The sequence below is a fragment of the Erythrolamprus reginae genome, chromosome 2, assembly GCF_031021105.1.
Source record: "Erythrolamprus reginae isolate rEryReg1 chromosome 2, rEryReg1.hap1, whole genome shotgun sequence".
NCBI lineage: Eukaryota > Metazoa > Chordata > Lepidosauria > Squamata > Dipsadidae > Erythrolamprus > Erythrolamprus reginae.
In genome coordinates this window covers 223,982,991-224,010,989 of record NC_091951.1, presented here as the reverse complement: position 1 = coordinate 224,010,989, position 27,999 = coordinate 223,982,991, and the positions used below count along the sequence as shown (strand labels likewise).

At 42.2% G+C, this 27,999-nt stretch overlaps 1 protein-coding gene across 25 annotated transcripts; it reads right to left on the bottom strand.

Annotated features, from left to right (window-relative positions):
- On the bottom strand, positions 1 to 26,647 carry ZNF384 (zinc finger protein 384). Of its 25 annotated transcripts, none has more exons than XM_070742074.1 (12): positions 26,620 to 26,642; positions 23,972 to 24,042; positions 23,653 to 23,890; positions 23,414 to 23,491; positions 22,569 to 22,893; positions 14,161 to 14,385; positions 13,409 to 13,591; positions 12,515 to 12,593; positions 10,276 to 10,434; positions 9,684 to 9,935; positions 5,991 to 6,045; positions 1 to 276 (listed from the first exon to the last, which is right to left on the bottom strand). In XM_070742074.1, exons 2-12 carry the CDS (start codon positions 24,035 to 24,037, stop codon positions 263 to 265), a joined length of 1,674 nt encoding a protein of 557 aa, XP_070598175.1. In that variant the 5' UTR covers positions 24,038 to 24,042; positions 26,620 to 26,642; the 3' UTR covers positions 1 to 262. The 25 variants fall into 25 exon arrangements, with proteins under 25 accessions (XP_070598175.1, XP_070598163.1, XP_070598182.1 ...); XM_070742062.1 differs by having other exon boundaries at positions 26,272 to 26,634; XM_070742081.1 differs by lacking the exon at positions 13,409 to 13,591 and adding an exon at positions 25,006 to 25,103 and having other exon boundaries at positions 26,272 to 26,630.
- Positions 26,648 to 27,999: the final 1,352 nt, after the last annotated feature.

Genomic DNA, 27,999 nt, shown 5'->3' with positions numbered 1-27,999 from the left:
TAAAATGTACTGGTATATTTATTTATTGCAGAAGCCTAACCCAAGAGAAAAAAAATCTTTAAAAAAAATAATTCCATTGTAATGGGGTATCACACATATTCATTTATCATTTTGGGAGATATATGACAAAAAATTGAGAACCGGTCTTATAGTACAATATTTCAACTGAGGCTTTGATTATTAGCCAAACATGGTCAGAAGGAAAAGGCAGGCAGTCACTGGGCAAATTTCTGTCTTCTAGCTTCATTAAAAGAACCACCTATTAGCGCTCATCACCTAGAAAGAGAGATTAAAAATTAAGAGAAACATACACATATTTTCTTGGTAGTTTCAGTTTGAGGGTGAATACTGCATTTTTCTGGAAGTTGCTAAACAAGGATGTGAAACCTTGTACCAACCAACAAAGCTAAAGGAACCTATCTATACTAATTGAAATGAAATTTCTTTCTTTCACTGCAAATGTTGTCTGAATGCTGAGAAGCTAATATGCACATCCAAAGCAATACCTCCTTTATGTCCTACTCACCATCATAACATGGATTTTGTTTTTCACTACACTGCTTTTCATACGCTTCAATTTACTTATTTCCCTGGAAATAAAAAAAAAAGCTTCTAAAATAAGTGCTAGATGGCTGAAACCCATGTCAGTACTGCTTCACTTGAATCCTCATAGATCTGATCATAAATGTTAAATCTGTGGAGGGTGAAGGTCAATGGTGAAATCCATTTTTTTTTACTACCGGTTCTGTGGGTGTGGCTTGGTGGGCCTGTCAGGGGAAGGATACTGCAAAATCTCCATTCCCACCCCACTCCATATTGCAAAATCTCCATTCCCACCTCACTTTGGGGGCAGCCAGAGGTGGTATTTGCTGGTTCTCCAAACTACTCAAAATTTCCACTACCATTTCTCTGAACTACTTAAAATATTCCACTACTGGTTCTCCAGAACCTGTCAGAACCTACTAGATTTCATCCCTGGTGATGATGCACTAACAGTAATTTATATTATAAACTGCCTGGCGTTACCTAAATGAAACAGACAGTGTAGAAATGTGATGAATGAATATTCCAATTAACTTATACATTGTATAAACCTACTAAGAGCAAGCCCACTGAATATATAGAAACTACCTTCCTAATATACATATGTTGGACTGCATTCTTATACACCCCAGTTCACAGAATTTTAGAGCTCGGAGATTCCTGGAGAAAGGAAATGTAGTTAAAATCAGTTCCTGGCTAAAATGTCAAATATACATCAGGACTTGATGGTGGATGCCCTGTCCTCTTTTCAGATGTTATTGCAGTGATACAGAAGCAGAGATTATCTTCAGCTGATCGGAAAGCAAGCAATGATTTCTTTATCTCCAGTAATTATTTTATGATCTATATATGATCTATATGTGAATAATACCTGCATCAATAAAGGAATTAAAGGGGAAGCTGTTAGTCTTGCTAAACAAGAACAAGGGGGCAGATTGGTCCAAAATACTTTCGCCTCCAAGTAAGAAAACTCAAAGATCTCTGTTCACACTAATTACCCTAAAGGGGAAAAATTTCCACAGAAGGGGGGCAGTTGTGCAATGTGCTACTCTTGTTCCACTCGCATTTCTCCAATTTTTCAACAGGACAATTCAAACGGTATACAGTGGTACCTCTACCTACAAACGCCTCTACTTATGAACTTTTCTAGATAAGAACCGGGTGTTCAAGATTTTTTTGCCTCTTCTCAAGAACCATTTTCCACTTACAAACCCGAGCCTCTGAAACTGTAACCAGAAAAGGCAGGGAGAAGCCTCCATGGGGCCTCTCTAGGAATCTCCTGGAAGGAACAGCCTCCATCCTCCCTGTGGTTTCCCCAATCGCATGCATTATTTGCTTTTACATTGATTCCTATGGGAAAAATTGTTTCTTCTTACAAACTTTTCTACTTAAGAACCTGGTCACGGAACGAATTAACTTCGTAAGTAGAGGTACCACTGTACTTGTGTTGCTGCCCATCCCTTTTTTCTCTGCGCTCATATTTTTTACTCATGAATATTTTCTAATTTACCCCTTTTTCCCCTTTAAATTTATAGGACTTTGTCAATATAATGATAATAATAATAATAATAATAATAATAATAATAATGCTTGTATGCCATCCCTCTCCAAAGACCCAGGGTGGCTCACAAAATACAGTACAGAAAACAATACATATGCAAATCTAATATTTAAAACTATAATCCAAAATCCCATTACATTAAAAAGCAGTCAATACCACCTTCTCAGGATCCAGAAATCTTATCTCAAACAGATCCCTCTAACAGGGACAACTAATGACCCAGCATTTGCAGGATCCTTGTATGTGTTTTAGAAAGAAGGTAAGGAAGGTAACTAAGCACTGGGGAAGATAACCCCCTCTGATGATCTCCCCCCTCCCCCAGACTATTTTTAGATTGGCCTATTTAAGAATGGAGATAAAGCTGGATGAATTAAGGGGCAGGGAAGAAAGGAGATTGGTGTGGTGAGAAAGAAAGCACCATTGCATTTGTACCTAAGATGGAAAGCAACTTTTCAAATTCCAACCCAGCAGTTGGAACAAAATAGTGAATTTTCTGCTCAGCTTTGTAAATTTGCCAAAGTAATGTTAAGATTGCCCAAGTCCTAGGGTGATTTTTTTTTTGGTGAAACCAGTAGAGACCAGGAAAAGGCTTAGCACAAGATAAAATCAGAATTTACAGAAAGTACGTCTCTAAAAGCTCAAGATGGCCACAACTGTGCAGTCAAAGCTCAGCTTTTGATAGGTGTGTTGTGCAATGAGGAGCTGTCTCTTCCCAGTTATATCTACCCATCCACCCATCAGATCCAGCAGAAGTATGGTCTGGATCCCATGAAGGAATTCCATTGGTCAGGACCCAGGCAATGCACCTTTCCTGCTGTAACTTCACCCCATGAACATCATTCTCCCTGAGGTGAGGTTAGCCCCATCTCTTGATCAATAAAAGGGAATATTTATAGCTCACAGCTGAAATGAAGGGGTCCTTGGTGTTCTCGCAGCAAGCTTGTTTTCTTGTAGACATTTCATTACCCAAACTAGGTAGCATCATTGGTGCTGTTGTTGTTACTTAGTTTGGGTAATGAAACATTGTAAGAAAGCAACCAAGCACAGTGAGCACCAAGGACCCTTCAGAAAACGTTGAAATGTTATTCCATCAATTCAAGGAATCCTGTCGTGAGTCTGTGAAGTGGTTGAATGAGACTAAATGACAATTGTCCCCCACAATCTTTGTGGTTCTTTATTCCTTTATGGTTTTTTTCCTTATTTATGTCTGATTTGTAAAATATTGTGATTTTGTAAGATGCCCACAGGCACGTTTTCAACTTTATTTCATAGTAAATGAGGCATGTGCATTTAAGTTTATTGTTGTAATTCACAGTTCAAAGAAGTGTGGATTACTATAAGAAACATAGTAACATAGATTGACGGCAGAAAAAGACCTCATGGCCCATCTAGTTTGCCCTTATACTATTTCCTGTATTTTATCTTAGGATGGATATATGTTTATCCCAGGAATCCAACCTCTAGCCACTCTGGTCTATCCAGTCATATATTCTAGTTTCCCCTTTATTCTAATGGATTACCAAGGTCTCAACCAAAGTGCCCACCAGATCTTCAAAAAACTGAAAACTCACTGGATTCTTAAGCACCTAAGACCTTCCCCACTGCAAAATCCACAGCAATCAGTAAGCAGTATGTCCACAATAAAGAATAACTTTGAAGCCTTCAATTTTCAGGTCACATTATGGCTGCCTTGGTTCAAAACCCAGACATTGCATGGAACTCTTACGTATCTTGGGCCCTCAGTAGCTAGTTCAGGTAAATGGGTGACATGGTGACCAGAACATCTGGGCCACTTCAATCCCTTGGCCAGGGAAAGGTGATTGAAAATATCCTGTACCACAAGTTTGAGAAATTTTACTGTCACCCTCAGCAATTAGGCAAAGTAGCCCTGGAAGGAAAGTCAGCCGGTTCAACTACTATTTTATTACTACTACTAACCACATAATTCAGTTATCTAAAGAATAAGATCCTTTGATGCTAGTAATTTCATGGCTGACAGTAGCGGAGGTGGCAAACTGTATTTCAGGGGACTATAGCTCTGAGATTACCAGGTTTTGGTAATGCATATCAGGCCTACCCTGACATCCACAATTAAATGACAAATAATTGTCATGCTAGATAGATATTGCAATTTGTAGCAGCTGCCAAAACCTCCGGGCTTTGTTGGATGAATCTCTCATGGCCTGAAGACATAAATTAGCAGGTAAAAGAGTAGCCTATTAAGAATATGCTTTCCTTGTCCTGCAAGGTAATTTAATATCCATTTGTGAGGACAATTAATTCTGTCTCCCTGAAAGACAGTTATAATGCTAACCCCATCCCCCAAAGGCTTTCCTTTGCACCAGAGATTGTGATGGCTTTGGCCAAATACTGCTTTGGGTAGGGGGGAGAACAGGACTAGAAGACTTACTTGGTCCCCTTCGAATTGTTAATCTGTTGAACTGTTAAATATATCATTTGAGATAAATTCAGTGCATATTTACTACAGGATATGAAACACTCATGCACAAGCTGATTAATAGTCAATCTGACTTCAGACGTGGCTTCAATCCCAAATCAGCTTTAATTGTTCTAAAACAATTAAGAATATGGCCCATCTTAATTTAGCTGGACTTCTTGGCAGCTTTCAGTATTATTGATTACAACATCCAACCTGATTATTGTGGTTAAAACACAGAAGGGCACCACCTTGAAATATTCATTAGAGAGTTTTTTTTAATTAAAATGTCAAGATTCATTGTTTCCGTATCAATTATAAATGATTTAGTCTTAGTTTGTGCTTTGTATGCAAGTTGGTTTTCTGTATTAAACAATACTTGTTTCTCACATGCAAGTTCATTTCCTATACTTTGTTTGAGCAGTCTAATTTACCGTAACTGGGTCAAAAATATTTTCCAGATCTCTTTCAAATTCAAAATCGACCTGTTACACTTTCAATTCACTTTGGTCCTAAGATTCACATGCATAGCCTAAACTACTGAGTCTTTACTGACCAATTTGGGCTAAGAAACTGCATGCAAAATGAAGCAGCCTTCCCAACTAAAGCACATCTTGGGCCAGATGTTTGTCAGCTTTAGCAACTTTAATATACTGTATATGGACTTTCGCTCCCAGCAATTCTACAGCTTGCCCCAGACCATGGGTGTCAAACCCATGGTGTTATATTGCCATCACGTGACATTTTGCAGAGCTGGTGTGGGCATAGCGTGCAGGCCACCAATTTGACACCCCTACCCTAGACAAACCTTATCTGTTACTCTATATTATATAAGACACCAATAAGACTTCTGAAAGACATTGTCAGTGGATTTGTTTTTGGGGATAGGTTAAGAATGTCAGTTAGTTCAAAGTAATAATAGGTTGGGGAGGATCAGTGTTAACATAAATGCATTGCTCTTGATTGGTGTGCTTTTCAGATATCTAAATGAGATATACAGAACCTTGTCTCATAAACTTGCTTGCCCTGTGATTCTCACAGAAAACCTCTCTGTGGTTTATCTTGAAAGGCTAAGTAAACCCGAAACGTCATGCTACATTTTTGTAATGCTTATCACAAGTTGAGATTTGCCAATACGTACTTGGTTTAAAAAAATATCTAGACAAAGATGTTTTTATCGCCCCAAGCTTTTAAAAAATAGGATTTGAATGGATTATTTCCATTGCTACTTTTGCTAGTTAATTTAATCTAAAACAGTACAGTAATTTCAACTGTTGCAATGGTGGATTTAATCTATTTGGCAAACCATCCTTGATGTAGAAATGCTAAAAGTCAACATATATAATTCTAAAATATACAACATATGGGTTGAATTCTGGCTGTCCAGAACATTTCCAAGCTCTGGCCATCCAGGTCCCTAATCTTAATTATCATGAAATTCATACAAACCTGGTAGTTTCTCAGGAAATAGCAAAACACTCATAAATCCATGCTTCTCTAGTGGCTGAGCAAAAGACAAGTTCAAGAGAGGGGGGAAAAACAAGAGGAGAGAATTAAGAGGCTTGATCCAGATGAGATCAGAGAACAGAGCATCCACATACACAACAAAGAGTAGCATCAATCTGATAAAAAAGGGTCACTCCAGCTTTAGAAGTAGTACAAAGGGAAAAAGGAAATAATGTGTACAAAGACCTGGCCACATGGTCTTTAGGAAAATATGTGGGCCTTAACAGCATATATTTTAATAATTTATAGTAGGTTTTGAACCTAGAGGATCAACTTATAACCATTTTACTATTGTCCTTAATCCTTAATGAACCACAAACACAGTTTCATTAACATTAAGAGGGCTTTTGGAATTTATTCTTTAAAAAAGTAATGAAATTAAATACAAAAGTTCTAATGTAATATTAAGATTGGAAATTTAAAATACCCCCCTTCCTCTGGCAAATGAAATATGAAAGATTCTTAAGAACAGCTGAAAATTACCCACACTGAAGTAATGCGGCAATTTGAACAGGTAAGAGCAAACAAATTTGTCTCCTTAACTTTCAGTAACCGGTCCTCTTCCATGAAGACGGAAAAATATTGAGGAAAAAAAAATGTTGCCAAATGCCTCAACATTTGTTGTTTCTCTATTGGTTACCCTTAACACTGCATCTCTGGAAAAGTGCTTTTTTTTATCACCATAAGGAAAACTCTGGAATTCTCTCACCCAAGCTTCATTTTTCTACAATGTCCTCTCTCTCTGGAGTCACTTTAGAAGTCAGAATACTGATCCAAAAACTTCATGTGAGACACGGGCAAAAGGTAAAGTCTCTTCACACATAGGCAAACTACCTTTATATTCTCCACCCGCTCAGCCTCTTCAAATGTGTGCTATTTTAAATTCCATCATTGTTGCTGCAATTTCCCCCAGGCTTTTTTTAAAAAAAGTAGATGATGGTCATAGATCCCAATTCCAATGACCAGTAGAGGACAATATTCTCAGCCCCTCACAATCTGCACAGTGAAGGATAAAAAATGACAGGTGGAAAAAGCAGCTCAGTCCCAACGTGAACCTTAAAACAGGCAAGAATTGAGGACCTGGAATACCCTCATTCTGTTCTTGAGGTAAAATGCCTGGGGGGGGGCGCTAAGTATTAGCAGTGTTCTTGCTGCAGATACATAAAGAGTTATTGCCCGCCCATAATCTTAGTTCTTCCACTGCCCTATCAGGAAAGGCTCTTCCTGTTGTATTCTATGTGACCTTTCCTAGTTACAAGGAAGCTTCTGGAAAAAAAGAAATCATCAATATCTCTCAGGAATGTGAGCAACTTCTGCCAAGCATACCCACGATAGAAAAATTAGCACATAACTCATTACACTTCCGAATGAAGGTCTGCTCACTCGCCATCCTCTCAGCTTTGTGCTCAGAAAACAAGGGAGATAAACTCTGGTAGCTCTTACAATGCTTGTAACAATCATGGACGTGTTATGTGGTCCAGAAAATTCATACCCTGAGGGAAAGGAAGTGCAGGATTTTACCGGATGTGCATGTACACTGAAAAGTGTAGGGACACATGCACACAAAAATTCATACCCATGCCCAACATAGAAACAGAACACACACACGCACGCACGCACACTCAAGTTCACTATAATCCCTGCAGCCAAAGCACAATCTTGAAATGTTTATGCACCGTTTAGATTTCAGTAGGACTTTGTGTGCCCTACAAAGGGGGGGGGGAGGCAGGCGGGAGGAACATCCACTAGTCCTGGTCCATCCCAAATGTGTGGGATCGTCAAGTCATGCACAAGTTTGTCCTCACACAAACGCTGGTTTTAGCAGACACGCAAGCAGTGCCAATTGCACAGAAAGCAGTCTGCCCTGGACAAGCTCTGTCATGACTTAGGGAAGGATCAGCAAACCTCATTATTCTTGCCTTAGGTTTCCATCTACTGCCAACAATGGGCAGAAGCTCCCTTTGTCAAGAAAGGCACCTGAACTGATTTGTTTTTATGCACCAATATTTGAAAGTCAGTTCTTCCACTCTTTAACCTACAGCATTTGCAGGCCTACTAGAGACAATCCCCCCCCCCCACTTAAATCCCCATTAGCTTTTGGAAACCTCTTTTTTGTGCCTCTGTGGCCCAAGGAATAACCAGAATATTGAAATGAAGGAACAAGAAATTACAAGATTAAAGCAAAGGGGAAATACTTTGAAGATGAAGACAGCAACTGAGTGTGAAGGATAAAAATCAAGGACCGAAATTAAAAGTGTGCAAGGATAACGTGGTTTTATAAACACGGATAGAAACAGTTACAGCAAGGACAGGGAGAGGCTGGATGGGATTGAAGTGTGAATAGATATATCTATCCAACTATTTATATATAGATTTTTATATATATATATATATATTTATATATAAATTCAAATGGGGAGAGGGCCCCCGAGTCTGTTGCTCGGGAAGTTTTCCCTTCTAATTGGTCTCTCTGTGCAGTGCAGGAATGATTGTTTCCACCATTTCCTCTTCTCCACTGTTCACCCCCTGGAAGATTCCTCTGATTCTTGCTCTCCAAGCATCGCCACACTACAGCCATCTTATATCCAGCCCGCTTGGCAGTAAGGACAGTGAAGGTGTCATCTGACTGCACGTAGAGAGAAATAGCCCAACAGTTCCCTTTCCCAGGGGCTTCCCCACAAAAGACCTCCTTCAGGCCTTGGGTTCCAGACTGCACTTATTGCAGAAAGGGGGAAAGAAGGGAGTGAAGACAGAAAAACAACCCTCAGTCTTTTGGGTGGGGTGGGGGGCTGTCATTTTGGCACTCTTACCACTAGGCATTTTTTTTCTTTTTGGTTTAGACTTGATGCCCGCAGGAGGCTTAACATTATGGTGGAGGTTAAACCATATAGGTTCCCAAGTTGTAGTACCCACCTTCCCATCCCTAATTCTTCCTGAAGTTGGCTGGGAAAAGATTGGGCACTCCCCCGTTCCATAGCCCCCCTCAAGTAAGGGATTATGCAGACTCAGCTGTCAGTCACCAGCAACATCCCATTATCTTCAAGGTTTTGTAAGCGGAACAACATTGGATGCCTAGAACAGGAGCAGCCATTCTTCCTTGCTCCAGCTCATAGGAAAGGGGTGGGTGGGTGAGGGAAGGGAGTGACACAATGAGTGAACGTTCTCCAGTCTACACCCCAAGGGAATCTTTGGAAGACTCCCAGCCACCCTCATTCACCTGCAATCAGTCATTGCTGAAGCTCCTTTCATCCACTGGGACCCCCTCATTTCTCATCTCTGCTGGATACCTTATCAAGGGAGAAAGTGGGGTTCCCTTAATGAACAAGGGGGCCTAGTATTAAGGGAGGAGCCCCCTTCTTGCACAAAGAGAGTTCGATCCCCTGTTTATAAGGGGGGGGGGTGTTTGTGCCTCTGGAGGCACTAATGGTAACGCCAAGGAGCAGCCACTAAATTGATAGGATCCCCACTTCCCTCCCGCTAAGGGAAGCCGTCACAAGCTGCTTTGCATGAGGAGAGGCCTTCACAAAAGAACTACCCATGGGCACAGACGATGCAGGAGAGGTTTTCCACTCCCCTCTTCAGCCACGGTCTCTAAGAACTGGAAAGGTGCTCCACTTGGATGGTGCTGGTGCTAACCGTGAGGCAGATGTCTTTGTGGTGCTCCGAAGTTTTATAAGGGGTAAGGTCAAAAGAACACTGTGGGGGAGGGTTGGACGGGTTGTCTCCAGGTGGACCCCCTGCTGCTCCACTGCCCTGTGCTTGGAAGTGCTGCTGCTGCTGCTGTTGCGATGCCTGTGACTGGGCCTGGACTTGGGCTTGGACCACAGCCACCTGCTGCTGGGGGTCAGGGATGTTGTGTTTCCGCATGTGTTTCATCAAATACGTTTCCTGGAGGGGGAAAGGGGCACAAAAGAAATTCAGAACTGTGGATACAAGCGGAGAGACCAGGCCTTCCATTCCACTAAGGCAGTGTTTCCCAACCTTGGCAACTTGAAGATATCTGGACTTCAACTCCCAGAATTCCCCAGCCAGCATCCGCTGGCTGGGGAATTCTGGGAGTTGAAGTCCAAATATCTTCAAGTTGCCAAGGTTGGGAAACACTGCACTAAGGGGACAAGGCACACCCATGGGGGACACGGCAGAAACCTGTTTCCAGAGCCCTCCTCTGAGGACGGATGGCCAAACGGTCCTCCCCGTTGCCCCCCTCTTTCGATTAGGTTCTGCTTACCGAGGTATAGGCCCGATTGCACATGGAGCAGTTGTAAATCTTGGCATGCTTCACTGTGTGAGTGGCTAGATGAACCTCCAACGAGGTGGCATCTGTGTATGCTCGGTGGCAATTGTGGCACTTGAAAGGTTTGTCTTTGTTGTGCTGCCTTCTGTGGGACTAGAGTGGTAGGGAGCAAGAAAAGGGGCAATGAGTTGAAACCTTGTACTGTCTTATCCTGTTCGGAGGCCTGTCTGCCTGTCTCTTTGATTGTCTGATTGTCTGTCTGCCTACCTGGTCGGATTTCTATGCTGCCCTTCTCCACAGACTCAGGGCGGCTTATAGCAAAGGGATAAAGTACAATGTTACTCAAGGAACCATCTCATCCATATGGGATGTGTTGGCAGATGAGGAATGCTGCAGGTCCCCTCAGTCAAGGAATTCAGGCTGGCAGGGTCTTGGAGAAGAGCCTTGTCTGCTGCAGCCCTGGTCCTTTGAAACATCCTTCCCCCTGAAGTGAGCCTAGCTCTCACCTGCCTGACCTTCCACAAGAGCTTGAAGACCTGACTTTGCCAGTTGGCTTGGGATCCCGATGGGGGAGCACCACACTGGATGTGGTTGATCGACTAATAGCAGCGCCCCTGTATGTTCTGTTCTTTGCCTCTCCACCTTTTAGTTTTAGTTATGATTCATGTTTTTATTTTTATGCTGTAAGCTGTCCAGAGTCACCTTGCAATGAGATGGGCAACAAACAAATTTAATAAGTAAAATAAATAATAATAAATAATAATACCATTTCTTAAACTAAAAAAAAAAATCAGGCATGTGTATTCATTCCCAGGCATGGATGTTATCTATATACTGTATCTTCTAAGCTGGCAATTTACATAATATTTATACAACCAGATCCCCTATCATTTGTTTTGGTTTTATTTTACCCATATTTGTTTAAAATTTGCTGGTTACATCGTATTTATCTTCCCAAAGTACTGAACTGTACATCATGCTATTTCAATTGCCATGTATATAAATTTCAACTTAATATAAAAATAAAAGCAAAGCTACAGCAGTGAGTTTAAACTAGTTAGTTTGAATCACCAGCCTCTTCCTACCTAATAAAACAGATTCTCAGGATCACACTTTTTATTTTCCTTCAGAACTATTTAGGTTTGTCACAGTTCGCAATCAGACTAGTGGTCAAATTACATTAGCTTTTCCTAGCAGAACTGTTGTTATAAGCCACACTTGTTGCAAAAATATAAAAACAAAATCAAATGACACTTTGTTAGAAAGAAAGAAAGAAAGAAAGAAAGAAAGAAAGAAAGAAAGAAAGAAAGAAAGGAAACCTTGTAGAAATGTCAACTTTCTCTTGCTTACTTTGATTCAAAGTTATCCACCTATAGTAATACCTCATCTTACGAACCTAATTGGTTCCTGGAGGAGGTTCGTAAGGCGAAAAGTTCATAAGACGAAACATTGTTTCCCACAGGAAACAATGTAAAATGAATTAATGCGTGCAAGGAAAAAAAACGCAAAAAAAACACCGCCGCCCGGCTGTCACCTTTTGAAACAGCCGAGCGCTTCTCAGCGTTCTCCCAATGCCGAACCCGGAAGTTCGGCAAAAGTTCGGGTTCGGGAGAACGCCGAGAAGCCCCCCAGCTGTTTCAAAAAGCGACAGCCGGGCGGCGGGGCTTCTTGGCGGCCACCCAAACTTTTGCCGAACTTCCAGGTTCGACGTTCGGGTTCGTAAGACGGAAAAAGTTCGGAAGAAGAGGCAAAAAATTTCCGAACCCCGGGTTCGTATCTCGGATTGTTCGTATGGCGAGGGGTTCGTATCACGAGGTACCACTGTATTGGGATCGTTTTTAATGGTGTACAAGGTTTAGTGAGCAATTTTATTTTTACTAATAACAACTATGGATTGGATGCTGATTGCTAGCAATTCAGCAACGATCCCAATGAAATAAAAAGGAGTTAAGTGCAACATCCTTAACAGTTTATGGAATAAATACAGCCTGGATAAAAAAGAGAATGCTGGCAGAGAAGGGACAGAATATTACCTTCTTTCTAAAACAATCACTGGGGGCATATGTGTTCTTTCCCTTCACTTGCCTGGTGCCTCTGGGCTAATGCTACCCAGCCCGATGCTTAAACAAAAGGCTGTTACCACCCCTCAATGCTTTCCAACCACAACCTCAAGCTGCTGGAGATTTGGATCAATTCCTTTAGAGACCAGCCTAGAGGAAACGGAAAGCCTTACCTGCAAATTTGAAAGTTGTGTGAAGGCTTTTTCACAGCCGGGGTGAGCACATTTATAGGGCCGATCTCCAGTATGAATCCTGTCACATAAAGGATAGAGAGAAAAGATCAGCAGAAGGAAAGTCAGTATAGAAACCCACTCCCAGATGTTCTGAAGATGCCCCGCGCCCCCAGCTGAGCTAGGCAAGCAAGAGATGCACCGCCCTTCACCAACTCATTTCCTTGTTTCCTTGATCAAGCCACATGCCACCTCCTTCCCAGTCCAGCTTAGCTAGCTAAGCTCAGGAGGAAAGCCCGCGAGAGCATGCAGAAACAAAAGGAGAGGGGCAAGCAGCTCACAGGCAAGAAGGCAAACCCTCTGTTCCTTCGGCCACCTGTGGCAGTGCCAGGGCAAAGGACCGGAGAACAAGATCTCAGTCCAAAGGGAAGCTGCTTCTTTTAATTCTGCCCTCCACCATGCCAAAGAATGTGCTTGCTCACGCACATTTGCAATGCCTGCCAAAATAACTAAGGAAATTATACATTTATCCTGTGTGTAAAGTATCAAGGAACATTGCCATACATTCCACTTGTACAGTGCCACTTCTTTATTCCCTGTAGCTTCATGCCCCTCTTGTCCATGCCTGCTTCAGTCTCTCTCTCTCTCTGGCACCCCCTGGAGGGGAAATGAAGAAGGGCCACATCTTCCCCAGGGCCAATACTCCCTGCCCTGGCATGGTCAGTGTCTCCTCCGTGCCCCACTCTTTCCTCTCTGGCAGGCCACATCTTTCCAATTGACAGGACTGGCTTCACCCCCCCGCCCTCTTCCCTGCATGCTTGCCATGTGTGCTCCAAAATAGTGCATGCTGGTGGCACGGGGGGGCCAGGCTGGGCCCCCAGCCTCCTTGGCCCTTACCGTGTGTGCTGCTGTAGGTGGGAGAGCTGGCGGAACGCCTTCTGGCAGTAACGGCACGTGTAGGGTTTGACCCCCGAATGGATGCGGAGGTGCTGGGCCAGGTAGGACGTGTTGGCGAAGCTCTTGGAGCAGTGAGGGCACTTGTGTGGCTTGACAACCGCCGTGTGGAGCTTGGAGTGGATCCTGCCGAAGAGGAGGAGCAGGGGCAGCAGTTGGACATGACCGCCAGCAAGCTAGCAATGACAACATGAGGAATGGTACCATGCTGTCTCTCGCTACGGGTGGGGTGGGGGTGGGTGGGAGGAAAACCAAGTGCCCTGAACTCCACAAAAGGGAGTGCAAGACCAGGAGGCCAGAGAGAGGAGTCGGGAGTTTGTGGGAGTATGTGTATGAGAAATAATCCTGAGCTGGGGAGGCAAGGGGACGGAGCTGCTCAGCGAGTGTTTCTGTGATGTGAAGTGAAGAGGCCGTCAGTCCTGCACCTACAGATTCAGTCTCCTCCCAGACATTGTACATTGAACTCCTGTCTCTGACGACCCAATAGCTCCTCCATTTTCTCACAGGCTGTTCTGTGGCAGGGGGCCAGACGGCACACGTTAAGAGGCCCCTCTGCTCTTTGCACACAGTAAGCACGGACCAACTGGCAGGAAATGGCTAAGGTGCTCCGAGCAGTCTCCCCCTGGGCACTTGCCTCATGCTACGATGTTGGCAGCATGCATCCTGGGTGTCTCCCCGGTCTCATCGGATCTTACCGTGTATGCTGTTGTAGATGTGAGAGCTGGCGGAAGGCTTTCTGGCAGTAGCTGCAGGTGTAGGGCTTAGCCCCCGAATGGATGCGTATATGCTGGGCCAGGTAGGAGCTGTTTGCAAAACTCTTGGAGCAGTGAGGGCACTTGTGTGGCTTTGCCTCGGTGTGGGACTTGGAGTGGATCTGCATTTCTGACTTGGAGTAAAAGGTCAGGGAACACATCCGGCACCTGAGACCAGGTTGAGGGGGAAAAGAGACAAAGTCACTCAAGGGCAGGCCAATATCTAGGTCCCTAGGGTCATCCACAACTGACCAGAAAGATCCTATCACAGTGATGGCGAACCTATGGCACAGGTGACATGCGGGGCCATATCTGCTGGCATGCGAGCCGTTGCCCAGAAATTGGGAAACAGGCCATTTCCGGCCTCCAGAGGGCACTGAATTGTGGGAGAGGGGACTTGTGCGTACACACACTCTTTCGGCAAAAGAAATTCGGGGGAAAAATTTCGCCATCACTGTCCTATCACTTCAAACAAGAGTTGCCCACATCCAGTCCTGACCAATTCTGTGAAGAGGTAAAGAAATAAAATTGATTTGGATTCAGCTCTTTCAGGAAGGCCTTCCTTAGTTTAGACTGCCTGGGAATATGAACAGTACTATGGTAACTCAGCACATCTGGAGAATATCAGGCAGGGGGTAGTTGATTTTACTTTAAACCAGGGACCCCCAAATTTGGCAACTTTAAGACTTGTGGATTTCAACTCCCAGAATTCTCCAGCCCGCTATTCTCGCTGGAGAATTCTGGGAGTTGAAGTCCACAAGCCTTAAAATTACCAAGTTTAAAGACTTCTGCTTTAAACTAAAGAAATCACGACAAGTACCAGGGAGACATAGCCAGCTAAAAAGTATTTTTGTGCTAAATTCTTAATCATTATGGAATCTGAAATTTAAAGATTCTTTCTCAATTTGATGTTGAGAAAAATGGTTTGAACTACAATTTGTTAATCCACAGCCAGCACTCTAACCTGCAGAAGTTGTAAGGCTCCAACCCTGGAGGTTTTTAAGAAGAGACTGAATAACCATTTGTCTGGAATGGTATAGAGACTCTTGCTTGAGCAGTTGGTTGGACTGGAAGACCCCCAAGGCCCCTTCCAGTTCTGTTATTTTGTTACTCTGACTGAATTCATATCCTATTGATATGAAATTACTAGATGAAAAATGGATTTTATATTGATTTTAATTAGGCTTTTAAACCTTTCTGTTATGTTCAACTCTTTTCAATCATTATAGTATAGACAAGGTTTTTCTAAGACGAGATACTGGAGAAGAGGCCAAATGGTTAGATGGTTAAAACTCATGAAACAATGCACAGGATCACAGAATCATAAATCATAAAGACTTTGGAGCAGGAGTCTTTCTATCATCCTAGACAAATGATTGTCCAGGCAAGCTTTTCCATTGGTTAATTGTTCTGTCAGGAAATTTCTTGTTTTAGACGTCTCTTTGACAAGCTTCTACCCATTGCTTCTTGTCCCACCCTCAGGTCCTAATAAATGTATAATAATATGATCCTTATATTTTTAACCAAAATACCGTGTAAAATGTGCAACTCATGGATAAACCATCCTTCAACATTTTTGTATGTTTTCATTTTCATAATTAGTTTATCCGATGGTGCCACATTTTCATGGTATTTTTAAAAATTTAAGGGATGCCTTATCTGTCAGTATATATTCATTTGTTTATTATGCTTATTTATATATGGATACTTTATTATAGATAATCATAAGCTAATTTGCAGATAAATTGAACACAATTTGGGGGTTGTTTTTGAACCAAAAATACATGGCTTATGTGCAAATATATAATAGTAACAGAATATTATAGACCAATACAATGCAACAACTTAAAACTTTCTGATAAGCCTCAACTTCTGCAGTAGTGGAATGCTCTTTCACAAATGTTTTCTAGCATATATAAAATAAGAACAAACATATTCCCAACAAAGCAAATATCTTCAACAAAGAGGTACAACTACACTGAATTCCCTAATCTCTAAAGATTGTATAGTAGAATGTCTCCACTAATCAGTAGTAGTTTTTTAATCTCATCTTGCTATACTGTTCCAGCATCTAGTAATGATATTCTATTCTGAACAAACAATAATAATTAAAAGTCATAATTACATAATTTAAGAAGACCCAATTGCAGGGAAATGTCTTAATTCCTCTAAATTTCCTCTAAAAATGGAGTAATGATAAAATACAATCCTTTGCATTCCATAAGGGGGGGGGGACCTCTCACCTATCCATGAAACAGGTGCCTAAAATCTAGGAGACACTTCTGTGTGGACTTTAGTACAGATTTATGTTGAGATAAGTAGTTAACCTGCTTAGAGCTTTAAAGATAGTAACTATCTTGAGTTTAGCGGAAAACACAATTGGCAACCAGAACAGACATTTCAACCCAGGCATATACACATTAACAGGTATCCAGCAGGTGCTACCTTTTGCTCTGCCTGAAGCACTACATAAAACATGCTGTAGTAGTATAATCACAATGTAAGAAAAGTCTGGGTAATCCACTGGCAGATCCGACTGGATTAGGAACAGACATATCTGACATATGTTTGGTTATGAAAACATACTGTCAGTTCCACTTCCTCAAAGATGGCAGGGTGCCAAGGAACCCTCCTTGACTGAGCAGCCATTCTTTCAGGAGTAAATTTTACTTTAATTAGGCTAAATATCAGCCTAGATTTGCTGAAGATTCATCAGCATACTTGAAGGCACCACATTCCAAAGTTATGGATAGCCTCCCCACCATACTAGTTCTATATAAATTAATAAGTACCATGTTTCCCCGAAAGCAAGACCCTGTCTTATATTTTTTTGAACCCTGAAATAAGCACTTGGCCCTATTACCATGCACTCAAAAGCCTGATTGGGCTTATTATCAAGGGATGTCTTATTTTAGGGGAAACAAAGTAGCAAAAAATTAATATAATAGAAGAACTATGTCAGACACTATAGACCAAGGTCCAACTCAATGCCTATTATCATACACATCCGTAGAAGATAGGGCTAAAATGTGAACCTCCTTTTTTGTGTCTGTGTGATACCAGAGACTTTTTAAAAGTAAAAATGGATGCCTAAACATTGGAGATAAAAACATCAAATTCACCCTTTAAATACGCCAAACCCATCCCACAAATGACCTATGCCAAGCTTCACTGTGGCTGATTTGTCTACATAAAACAGGCTTTAGGTGTTATTTTCAAGACATTTTGTTCTTTTCAGTTACGTAATCTAAAAGAAATCTAATATGGACCACTGATTTCAAATGATTTTACTATGTCTAATATGAAAACAAGAGTCCAGGTTCAACCAGCTGAGCAGTTAAATCGAATTTATTTTTAAAAAAAAGGTCTCAATAGAAGGAAACTAACACTAATAACCCCAGAGATATTGTCTCTTCATCTTCTCCATCAAATACAAAACTTGTATAGAAAATAGCAATGTACTAGAAAATATGAGAGGTGGCAAACAGGAGCTGCCAGCATTATAACTAAAATGTGGAATTGTTTCCTGGGTGGACTGTTTCAAGAGTTTCAATGAATTTGCATTCAATGACAACGTCAATTGGGTTCATTAATTATTACTCCTGAAAAATCTATAGGAATTTTATGATCATATTTAATGTTAGCTTTGACCGCTACAGTCTTGCACATCACACTGCTATCTAAACAAGAAAAGCCAAAACTGCTGAGCTTGTTGCCACTGGCTCCTTGTTGTTAATGCCAGGGGTCTCCAACCTTGGCAACTTTAAGCCTTGTGGACTTCAACTCCCAGAGTTCCTCAGCCACCAAAGCTGCCAAGGTTGGAGACCCCAGGTTTACTCCACTCTCTTTGGATCTGATGCATCCTTCTGAATGGCATAGAACTGTTGTAGCCAATGAAGGGAGCAAATAGAACTTCAGACAACTACAGTGGTACCTCTACTTATGAACTGAATTCATTCCGTGAGCAGGTTCTTAAGTAGAAACGTTTGTAAGAAGAAGCAATTTTCCCCATAGCAATCAATGTAAAAGCAAATAATGCGTGTAGTTGGGGAAACCACAGGGAGGGTGGAGGCCGTTTCCTCTCAGGAGATTCCTAGAGAGGCCCCACGGAGGCTTCCCCCTGCCTTTTCTGGCCCTGTTTCCTCCCAGAAAATTCCTAGCAAGGCCCCACGGAGGGTTCTCCACACCTTTTCCAGCCTTGTTTCCTCCCAGGAGATTCCTAGAGAGGCCCCAAGGATGGCTTCTCCTTGCCTTTTCTGGTTACAGTTTCGGAGGCTCGGGTTTGTAAGTGGAAAATGGTTCTTGAGAAGAGGCAAAAAAAATCTTGAACACCCTGTTCTTATCTAGAAAAGTTCATAAGTAGAGGCATTCTTAAGTAGAGGTACCACTGTACATTGGTTATTTAGTGCCAGTACATTAAATAAATGCTGAGGATATTCATTAATAAACAGAAAAATAAAATATTTGCAATCAAAGTTTAGTACAGAAGGTGTAGTTAAGGAAAAATGTGAGATCTTCAAGGCTGTTGTTTTTTAATTGGCAAAGACTTTACTTAATATGAAAATATTTTGAGAAAGAACTATTTTACTCATATTCTAGAGAAAATGTATTCCTGTCCCTTATATATAGCTTTTTTTGGGAGTCCAGTCATCTTATTCCCCTCTAGGGTTGTAACCATCGTTCCCCGTAGGCTGCGCGCCCGCGCCCCCCAAAATACCTCCCCGCGCGCCCTTTTCCATGGGCGCGCAGTCCCCATTCCCCTGCCAGCCCGCGGGGGGGGGGGGCGGGGGCGGGGAGGCGCCGGCAGCAGAAGGGAAGGGAGCCGCGGCCGCCCCTGCCTCCCCACGGTGCCTCCGGCCCCCTCGGCCTTTCCGCACTGCCCACTCGATCTGCCCCCTCTGCTCCTCCGCCACCTCCTGCCTTTCAGCGCAGCTCCTCCCGCACCCGGAACGCACGCCCTGCCCGTCTCACCTTTGCCGAGAGCACTTTCGTCCCTGGCTCTCAGCAAGGGGGGCATCCGTTCTCTCAGCGGAGGCCGGCGAAGGTGATATTCAATGTCGGGCGCGCGGGGGCGGTTGCACGTGCTCCCTATCTCCCTGCTAGCCCACTCGGAATATTCAAAATAAGAAAAATCTTCGCCGGCAAAGGCTTTTCTTATTTTGAATATTCCGAGTGGGCTAGCAGGGGGATAGGGAGCGCGCGCAACCGCCCGTGCGCCCCCGACATTGAATATAACCTTCGCCGGCCTCCGCTGAGAGAACGCCTGCCCCGTCTCTCCTGCAACCCCCTTGCTGAGAGCCCGGGACGAAAGTGCTCTCGGCAAAGGTGAGACAGGCAGGGCGTGCGCGCGTCACCGCTGAGAAGAACAGAGAGAGAATGAGAGTGAGTGAGAGCAACAGACAGCAAGATAGAGAGAAAGTGAGAAAGAGAGAGAAAGAGATAGCAAGAGAGAGAGAACAAGAGAAAGAGTGTGAGAAAGAAAACAAGAGAGAAAGAGTGAGAGAGAGAGAAAACAAGAGAGAGAAAGTGAGAAAAAGAGAGAGAGAGAAAGAGAGAGAGATGAGAGTCCAAAGGGACTGTCGCTCAGACACTATACTTTTCCGCCCACACCGAAAAAAAATTAGAGGGTACATTGGTTGTAACACTTCATATTTGTCCTTTTTAAGGTACTGCACGACTACATTTTCTCAGAAATGCTTTTCTCTGAGCAATGACCATTTTCTTGGCTTTCCCTTTTGCACATTAGGAGACTTTTATGACACTTCTAAATCTGCTCTTCAACATAGGCTATGCTACTTTCAAGACATTTCTCTTCTTTTTATCCATATTTAGTATTATATTCCTTAAATATTTTTTCACAAAATTGCATTGATATAAATTTGGAATTTGGAAGAACAAAACTGTAACAAGATCCAATCATATGAGTGATCACAAAACTTTCAGACCTCATAATTTATAATTTAAAATCCTGCAGATCACTAATATGATTTTTTTTAAAGATAAAAAAGTATTTAGTGTATATGTCACATTTTAAAATTCTGGACTCATTGATTTTTTAAAAACTGGATATTCCAATTCTTCCCCTCACAGATCAAATATATAGTAAATGCTAACTTTTGTTTTTCTTTTAATTTGTTGTAAAACTGAGTTACTGGTTTCAAGCAGAGTATTTTTTTAAAAGTGCAATAATTGCAGCCATCTCAGATAGCTAATGCATCTGGGCTATATTGTTTATTTAATTTATGTTTCAGTTGTATGTACAAGCAGTCCTTGACTTATGACCTCAATCGGGACCAGAACCTCATTGTTAAGTGAGATGTTGTTAAGCGAGTTGCGCTCAGTTTTATGACCTGTTTTGCCATGGTTGCAAAACAAATCACTGCAGGTGTTAATTGAATCATCCGGGCATTAAGCAATTTAATTTAAACAATTTAAGGTCTGTGCATCAGCGCACCAATGTGCCAACCATCCCTGTCCTACTGTCTCCATTTATTCATATCCATTTCTTGTATTCATAATCATGTTTATACTTGTATCTGTTAAGCTTGACAAAAGAAATTTTAAAAAATCCTTCAGCTTCCCCCTTGACTTTATTTGATGGAAGATGGCTGGGAGGTTGCAAATTGTGACCACAGGAGGCTGCAACCATTTAGCTATGTAAAGTATTATTCCCCTTTTAGCCCAAATATTACAGTAGAACTTCATTCCTGCTATGTTCAGATTTGATTTATACCACATTGTCAGCTTTTCTTGTTATTCGGAGTCAAACTGCTTACCTGTTATTAAGCAAATATTATTAGCAGCTTTCAAACTAAGAAAGATAAATCTTGGTTTAATATGCCTAGATCTTAACATCTGCCATGATTTGAAAAGCATTCCATATTTGCTTTCTAAATGACCCCAGAGAAGAAAATACTAATCCTAATATCCCGTTCCCAACAAATACAGACATTAAGCCAAATGATATTGTTAAAATTGTGGAAGGCTCCTATAATTTCTTGATGGCCTCTCATCCAGCCAAATCCATCCCTGTTTATCTCTTTCAATATCAGCCGACATTTATTTGATGCTGCCATCTGATGAGATAAAATTCATATACATGGTATTTTCAGTATTCCATCAGATGGTGAAAAAAATATATATTAACTTAAAAATGCACAAATCAAAAAATGAATTTTCCATATGATCGCCAACATATAGTATATGTTTATACATTCCACACACACAATTATACACATTTGTATATTTCTACATACAGTGTGTATTTCTGATGAACAAAGATGGTACAAGTACAAATATTGCTTTAAAAGCAACTGTAAGAGAATCAGGGCAAGGCAAATTAATATATTTAGAAGCATCCAGTATCACAAGTGAAAGATTCTAACATTAACAAATAAAGCTTCCTCCAAAAAAGACATTAATTTCAAATAGAGCCTATTGTGCTACTTTCTAAACATAGGTGTTTTGGTTTGTGGTACTATAGTGCCTCTTTCCAAGTCCAATCCGTTCAGCAAAATCCATAGTACAAAGCCCAGTGCTCAAATTTTATCTTGGAGATATATTCTTCAGAAGAATATTATCACATTCATATAAGCAATCCAACTATGATGTTACATTAAAATACTTTATCAATTCCAAAACAAGGTCAGCATGATCATCCAGTCTTCTACAGTTCTGTCAGGCAGAATTAAACATCATAATATGACCATAGCCCTTGATAATTTTCATTAGCCCCTCAAGAGTTTAATGTATTCACTAGCAATACCAGGACAAGACAGAAGTACTTTTTGCATTCACTTTAAGAGTGGATAAATCATGAAGAGGGGCGGCATATAAATCTAATAAATAATAATAATAATAATAATAATAATAATAATAATAATAATGAAATAAACTTCGACTGCTAAACAAAGTTTACCATGGCCAGAAAGAGAAAAACTGTAACTCACAACATAATTTATTTATTTATTAGGTTTGTATGCCGCCCCTCTCCGCAGACTCGGACAGACTAAATTCACATAGGTAGTTCCAGCATGCTGTTGCATGTACCAACCATGATGTTAATTTAGAGATCAACCTACTGAATCAACTACACTGTAAAAGCCAGCCGGTGAAAAGTTATTGTTCAGTATAACCTGCTAGGTTCTATTGCATACTTCCCTCTTACCTAAATCACAAGTAAACCAGAAGTGCCATGAACTAGCATGCCACATCATGGAAGACAGTTCCCCTGTAATTCAAATGAAATGCTACTTGTTCATACGCACTCTGCCCAGAGCGTTTTGAGTTGGGCAGGCTATAAAAACAGTCAAATAAAGAAAATGCAGGATTTTTAATCCCCATAACCTCACCTGTATGTCTTGCCATCTTTGTGCTGGTCTTCTTCATCGTCATTGGGTAACACAAAAGGATCGCTCATGTCCGGCAGGCCCGTTTCCTGCAGCCGCTTCTTTTTTCTTCCCCTGGGAGCTTTAGGGGTGATACTGCCAGCAGCACTCACTGCCCCACCCTCTGCAAGGAGGCCCTTCTTTGAAAGGTCAGGTATTACTTGGAGAGCTGCCTGGGAACCAGGAGGAAGAGCTGAGACAATCATGGGTGTAGAAATGGGAAAGGTTTGCACAGAAGAGGCTGTGGTCACCAGGGATCCAGAGGGAGAAGTTATTACCAGGCCAGGTCCTGTATGAGAGAAAACAGAAGGATGATTTCAAACCCAACAAGTCCTAATTCACATGTCAGCAGGTCACAGAAAGGAAACCATAGTAATATAATTATGTGTAATTGCTACTGCGCCAGAGCTTCATCCTAAAACCCTAGGCCTACCTCTCTGAGTTGCTGCAAGAAAAAAAAAAGGTATGAATGCAAACTTTGATAAAACCACACACCCCATTCTACTTTCTAGACAACAACAACAAGTACAACAGAGGTGGAAGGGACCTTGGAGGTCTTCTAGTCCAACCCCCTGCCCAGGTAGGAAACCCTACACCGCTTCAGACAAATGGTTATTCAACATCTTGTTAAAAACTTCCAGTGTTGGAGAATTCACAACTTCTGGAGGCAAGTTGTTCTACATATTAATTGTTCTAATTGTCAGGAAATTTCTCCTTAGTTGTAAATTAACTAGATCAGGTAACTACTACATCAGGCCTGTCAAAATGGCAGCCTGTGGGCTGGATATGCCCATGTAGGCCGCACCCACCTTGGCTCCGCAAAGGCAAAAAACTTCCCAGTACGTCATGATACGGCCTGCGATGCGATCGGATTTGACACCCCTGATCTAGATGGAAACGTATTTTATGATATAGCAATATTTAGGTCACACTACACATTTAATCAGAATGCCCCTTTTCCAGTGTCTAAGCAAATCTTAACTATATTCTTTTATCAAGAACAATCTAAAATGTTGAGTTAGCAACTGGACCATCCAAATTACCTCACCTGTTGTCATGAGCCCAGTAGACTGCACAGGTACCACTGTGATGTTCTGTGTTACTGACGTCTGGCTGGTTGGGGTGAGGTGTTCTGGCTTGGTGTCAGAATCCATAGAAATGTTGGTGGGAAGGGACACAGAAGTAGGGACAGTTAGTAAAGTAGGATAGTGAGGAGGAGCCAGACAGCTCTTTTCCGAGGGTAACAACTGCTCCTTCATTTTGTTAATGAACATACTGTTGTCAATCTAAAGAGAAAACGGAAGAGTTTTAGAATAGTCACGGGCCAAACTTCATAAAAAGCAATTTACATTTCAGATATTCCTTACCTGTCCCGAGACTGTGGGCACCCCTGGCCAGAAATACGGGGAGGAGTTGAAGTGAGATTCTTCCATTCTAGCTGGGAGACATAAAAATACAAGGCTGGTTGTCAAACTATGTAATGTTTGTATGGTACCAAGAACCATCTTGATCTCTCCACAATACTAGTTCTGATCTTGAGACTTTGTTAGTTCATTGTAAACAAATTAGAATTTACTAGCATGTTCTGATGTTCCAAACATTAAAATAGCTCTCAAATTTTCTAAGCATTGTCAAAAGGAAATCATGCTTCATCTAATTATAATTTTCATGAAAAGACATGGTAAATATTCCAATTTTTCAGTATAAGATGGAAAGCAAAACACAGCAGCAACCTGTTTGGAATCACTAAGAATGACTGACCTTCCATTTTAAAAAAAGAAATGGCAAAGGACCCTGCAACCCAATGTTGTAAAGCTACTAAAGATTACTAAATACTGGGCGTTTGCAAAAACAGATCTTGTTTAGTTCTCTGGCATACAATGAGGACACAAATTATTTGCTAAAAACTGGGGTGAAATCCAACACTGCATTCCCAGATGATTTTTCAATCCTTTAGGAAACATTTTACAAATTATGGACACCCGGAATTGTCTTTTAATAATGTTGAGGAAGTTGCACTACTGGATTTCATACTCAACCAGCCACAATAACCATATCCTAATTCTGGACTTTACTGAACAAAGTGTTAAAAACACTCTCTTCAGTTATGGCAAAAGGATGTTGTCTTGGTTCAAATTACTGTATTTCTGCACTCACCTGCCAATAGAATTCCATACATAGCTTCTAAAATTATGATGAGTGATGTAATGTAGTCCCTATTCTTTCACTTTGAAAAATTTCAGAATGCTATATTTTAATCCATCAAGTTAAAAGAAATTCTCAGTGCTACATGTTGTTAAAATAAAATTTAAAAACTTCATAGTAGAAAAGCAAGATCCATGGCTTGAAAACTCTTGATCATATAGGTTTTACAAAGTTACATAGCATGACACAGACATACCAGGAACATGCCACTTAAATTACTTATTCAAATTTCAGTAGCCTCCAACTTCTGATGGAGCACACAATGGATTTAGTTTCTGTTGTGCTGAAGGATAACTAAGGAGCAATTAAAAAACAAATATTCTTGGTTTCATTGAAATGCCCAAAATTTAATAAACATGTTTTCAGGGTGAACTTTGAAATATTCATGGCATGTATGTATGTTATCTAACACTTATATTAGCAGATCACAGCTAGTTAGCAACCCATTCCCTGCACTCTCAAGCATCCCAAAGGAAAACTGCTGTTCTCTAAAGGCAGTTTTCAGTCTAAAAATGCTAAAGTTGCAGATGAAACATACCAAAACACTGCTATAATTATGCAAAAATGAACAATCCTTGAATTCTACAATTGCACTGCTAGACTATTCCTTTCCTGGAACTCCGCATTCCATCTCCATCTTTTTCCCCAATCTCATCTTGTGGGGCCTGCACCTGTTTTGGGAAAAACTAGACTTCAAAGAGAAATGTCAAAACGAGATCATTGAAGCATCCCAAGCGCGGGCCTAGAAGTCTACCGCATTCTGAAATCAAGTATAATTAAATGTGTGTGTGTGTGTATGTGGTGAGAGAAGCCAGAGTGGCGCAGTAGTACTGCAGGCTACTTCAGCTAACTGCTAGCTGTATTTCAGCAGTTCAAATCTCACCACCGGCTCAAGTTTGACTCAATCTTCCATCCTTCTGAGGTGAGTAAAATGAGGACCCAAGCTGTTGGGGGCAATATGCTGATTCTTAGGCCTGTAAAACACCATGAAGCGGTACATAAGTCCAAATGCTATTGCTAATGCTATAAGCTAAAGAAACCACTACAGAAATCATAGCTGAGGAAATTAGATCTATTCTGAAATAGGTGATCATGTCAGTGATCAAGCCAATGAGTTTTAACAAAGCCCAACCCCATATGCCCAGAAGCAATTTAGGGGAGCCACCAACCCTCCCTTTTTCTTTGGCAACAACATTCAAGAGGAGTGCAGGCTTTGAATCCCAGGGATACAGAACGAACTAAAATGGTCAATGGCCAAGGATACATAGGCTTTGTCTGCAAAGGATGCCCGTTACGAAGACCAACTTTCCTTCTAGGCGGGACTAATTTCCCTCCCGCTTTAGAGGCGCCAGAAATCGAAGACACCAGCGAGCCCCCTCCAGCCTCCCCTCCAGAACCACCAGGATCCCCTCGCCCACATCCGCACCCCCAGCTCCCTTCGCGCCCTTTCGCTGGCACTGACCCCGCCCGCGGCCCCTCGCTCTCCGACCCGCCCGGGCCGAAGCGGGGAATAGCGGTCGAGATGACGCGGAGTCCAGCGGCGCACGGGCCACCAGTTGCGATGGGGCAGCCCCGGAACCTCCGCCTCCACCTCCGCCACCCGCCGCCGCCGTTCCCCCGGAGAGCCAGGCGGACAGCAGGCAGCCCTTTTCTTCCGCTTCCGGATGGTTTAACCCCGGAAGTCCTCCTTGTCGAGGAAAGCCACTCATATTCTCCCGCCCGCTGCCCATTCATCTGCCCCTCCCGGCCCCCGGAGACAGCCCCCCAGCTCCGGCCCAAGTGGCGGCAACGGCAACCTCCTCCTCCTCACCGGAAAAAGGAGCCAAAACACCACTTCCGAGGTGAGGAGGCGGCGTTTGGGGTAAACACTTCCGGGGCACGGCCGCGGAGGGCCGAATCGCTTTCAAGGCTTGCCGGAAGTGACGTATTACTGATCGCATTTGAGGAAGAGCGCGCTTCTCCCTTTCACGCATTGAATGTTTGGTCTTAAATGTAAGATCGGATCGACTGATGGAGGCGAGGTCCGCCTGCCAAAGATCCGTCAGTGCGATCTGATTCCTGTATTCTGCGGATCTTGGACTTGGAGAGCTTCCCCAAGGCCGTTCTTCTTTCTAGGGCCACTCTGGTTCATTGACACTGCTCAGTTTCTGCTGGCCTCCCTTGACAAACTTGTTTCAGCTAACCAGTCTAACTGAAGGCTTTCAAATTATGGGTCAGTTTGAGCCCAGTAGAGAAAAACGAGAACCTCTGCTGTATAAGGGTGGCTACCCATATATATATAAATACATAGACTCTTGGGAACCGTTCACTGAGTCGCAGCTCCCACCAAAAGAAGCATTCTACAGCAAGCTCACAGATGAACATGTATCAGCAGCCGACTACATTCATGTCCAAAAGTTCTGGGATGTCTTTGAGTGCCAAATACTAGGGGACTACCATGACCTCTACTTGAAGTATTCTTCCTAGCAGACATTTTTGAGACCTTCCAGAAGACTTGCATGCAGCAATATGGTCTAGACTGCCCACTGTTATTCAAGCCCAGGCTTTTCTTGGGATGCACTGCTAAAAAAGACTGATGTGAAGCTGGAGTTGCTCACAGACCATGGCCAGCATCTATTCATTGAGAAAGGGAAACAAGGTGGTATCTCCATGATCTCAAAGTGCTATGCAAGACCCAACAACTTACTAGAGGAGAGGACTATGACTGTTCTAAGCTGAATATTTACATCATATACCTTGATGCAAATAACCTATATGGATGGGCCATGAGCCAGCCTCTTCCTACAGGTAGCTTCAAGTGGGAAGAGGATTTGCAAAGTTTGGAGAAAACTAGCGAACCAGACAGCCCAGAGGGTTACATCCTTGAGGTGGACCTGGAACACCCTGTAAAGTTCCATGACATGAACAATGCCTACCCACTGGCCCCTGAGTGCATGGTGGTTCAGAAAACATAGATGTTGGAGTACCAGCACAACCTCATTGGCAAAGGCATGGCATCTACGGAGATTGAAAAATTGGTCCCCAACCTCCACAGGAAGGAACGCTATGTGCTACATTATCGCAACCTCCAGCTTTACCTGTCTCTTGGCATGCACCTTGAAATTCAAGCAGAGCCCTTGGGTGGAGCCCTACATTAGGATGAACACAGACCTCTGCAAAAAAGTGAGCAGTGATTTTGAGAAAGACCTGT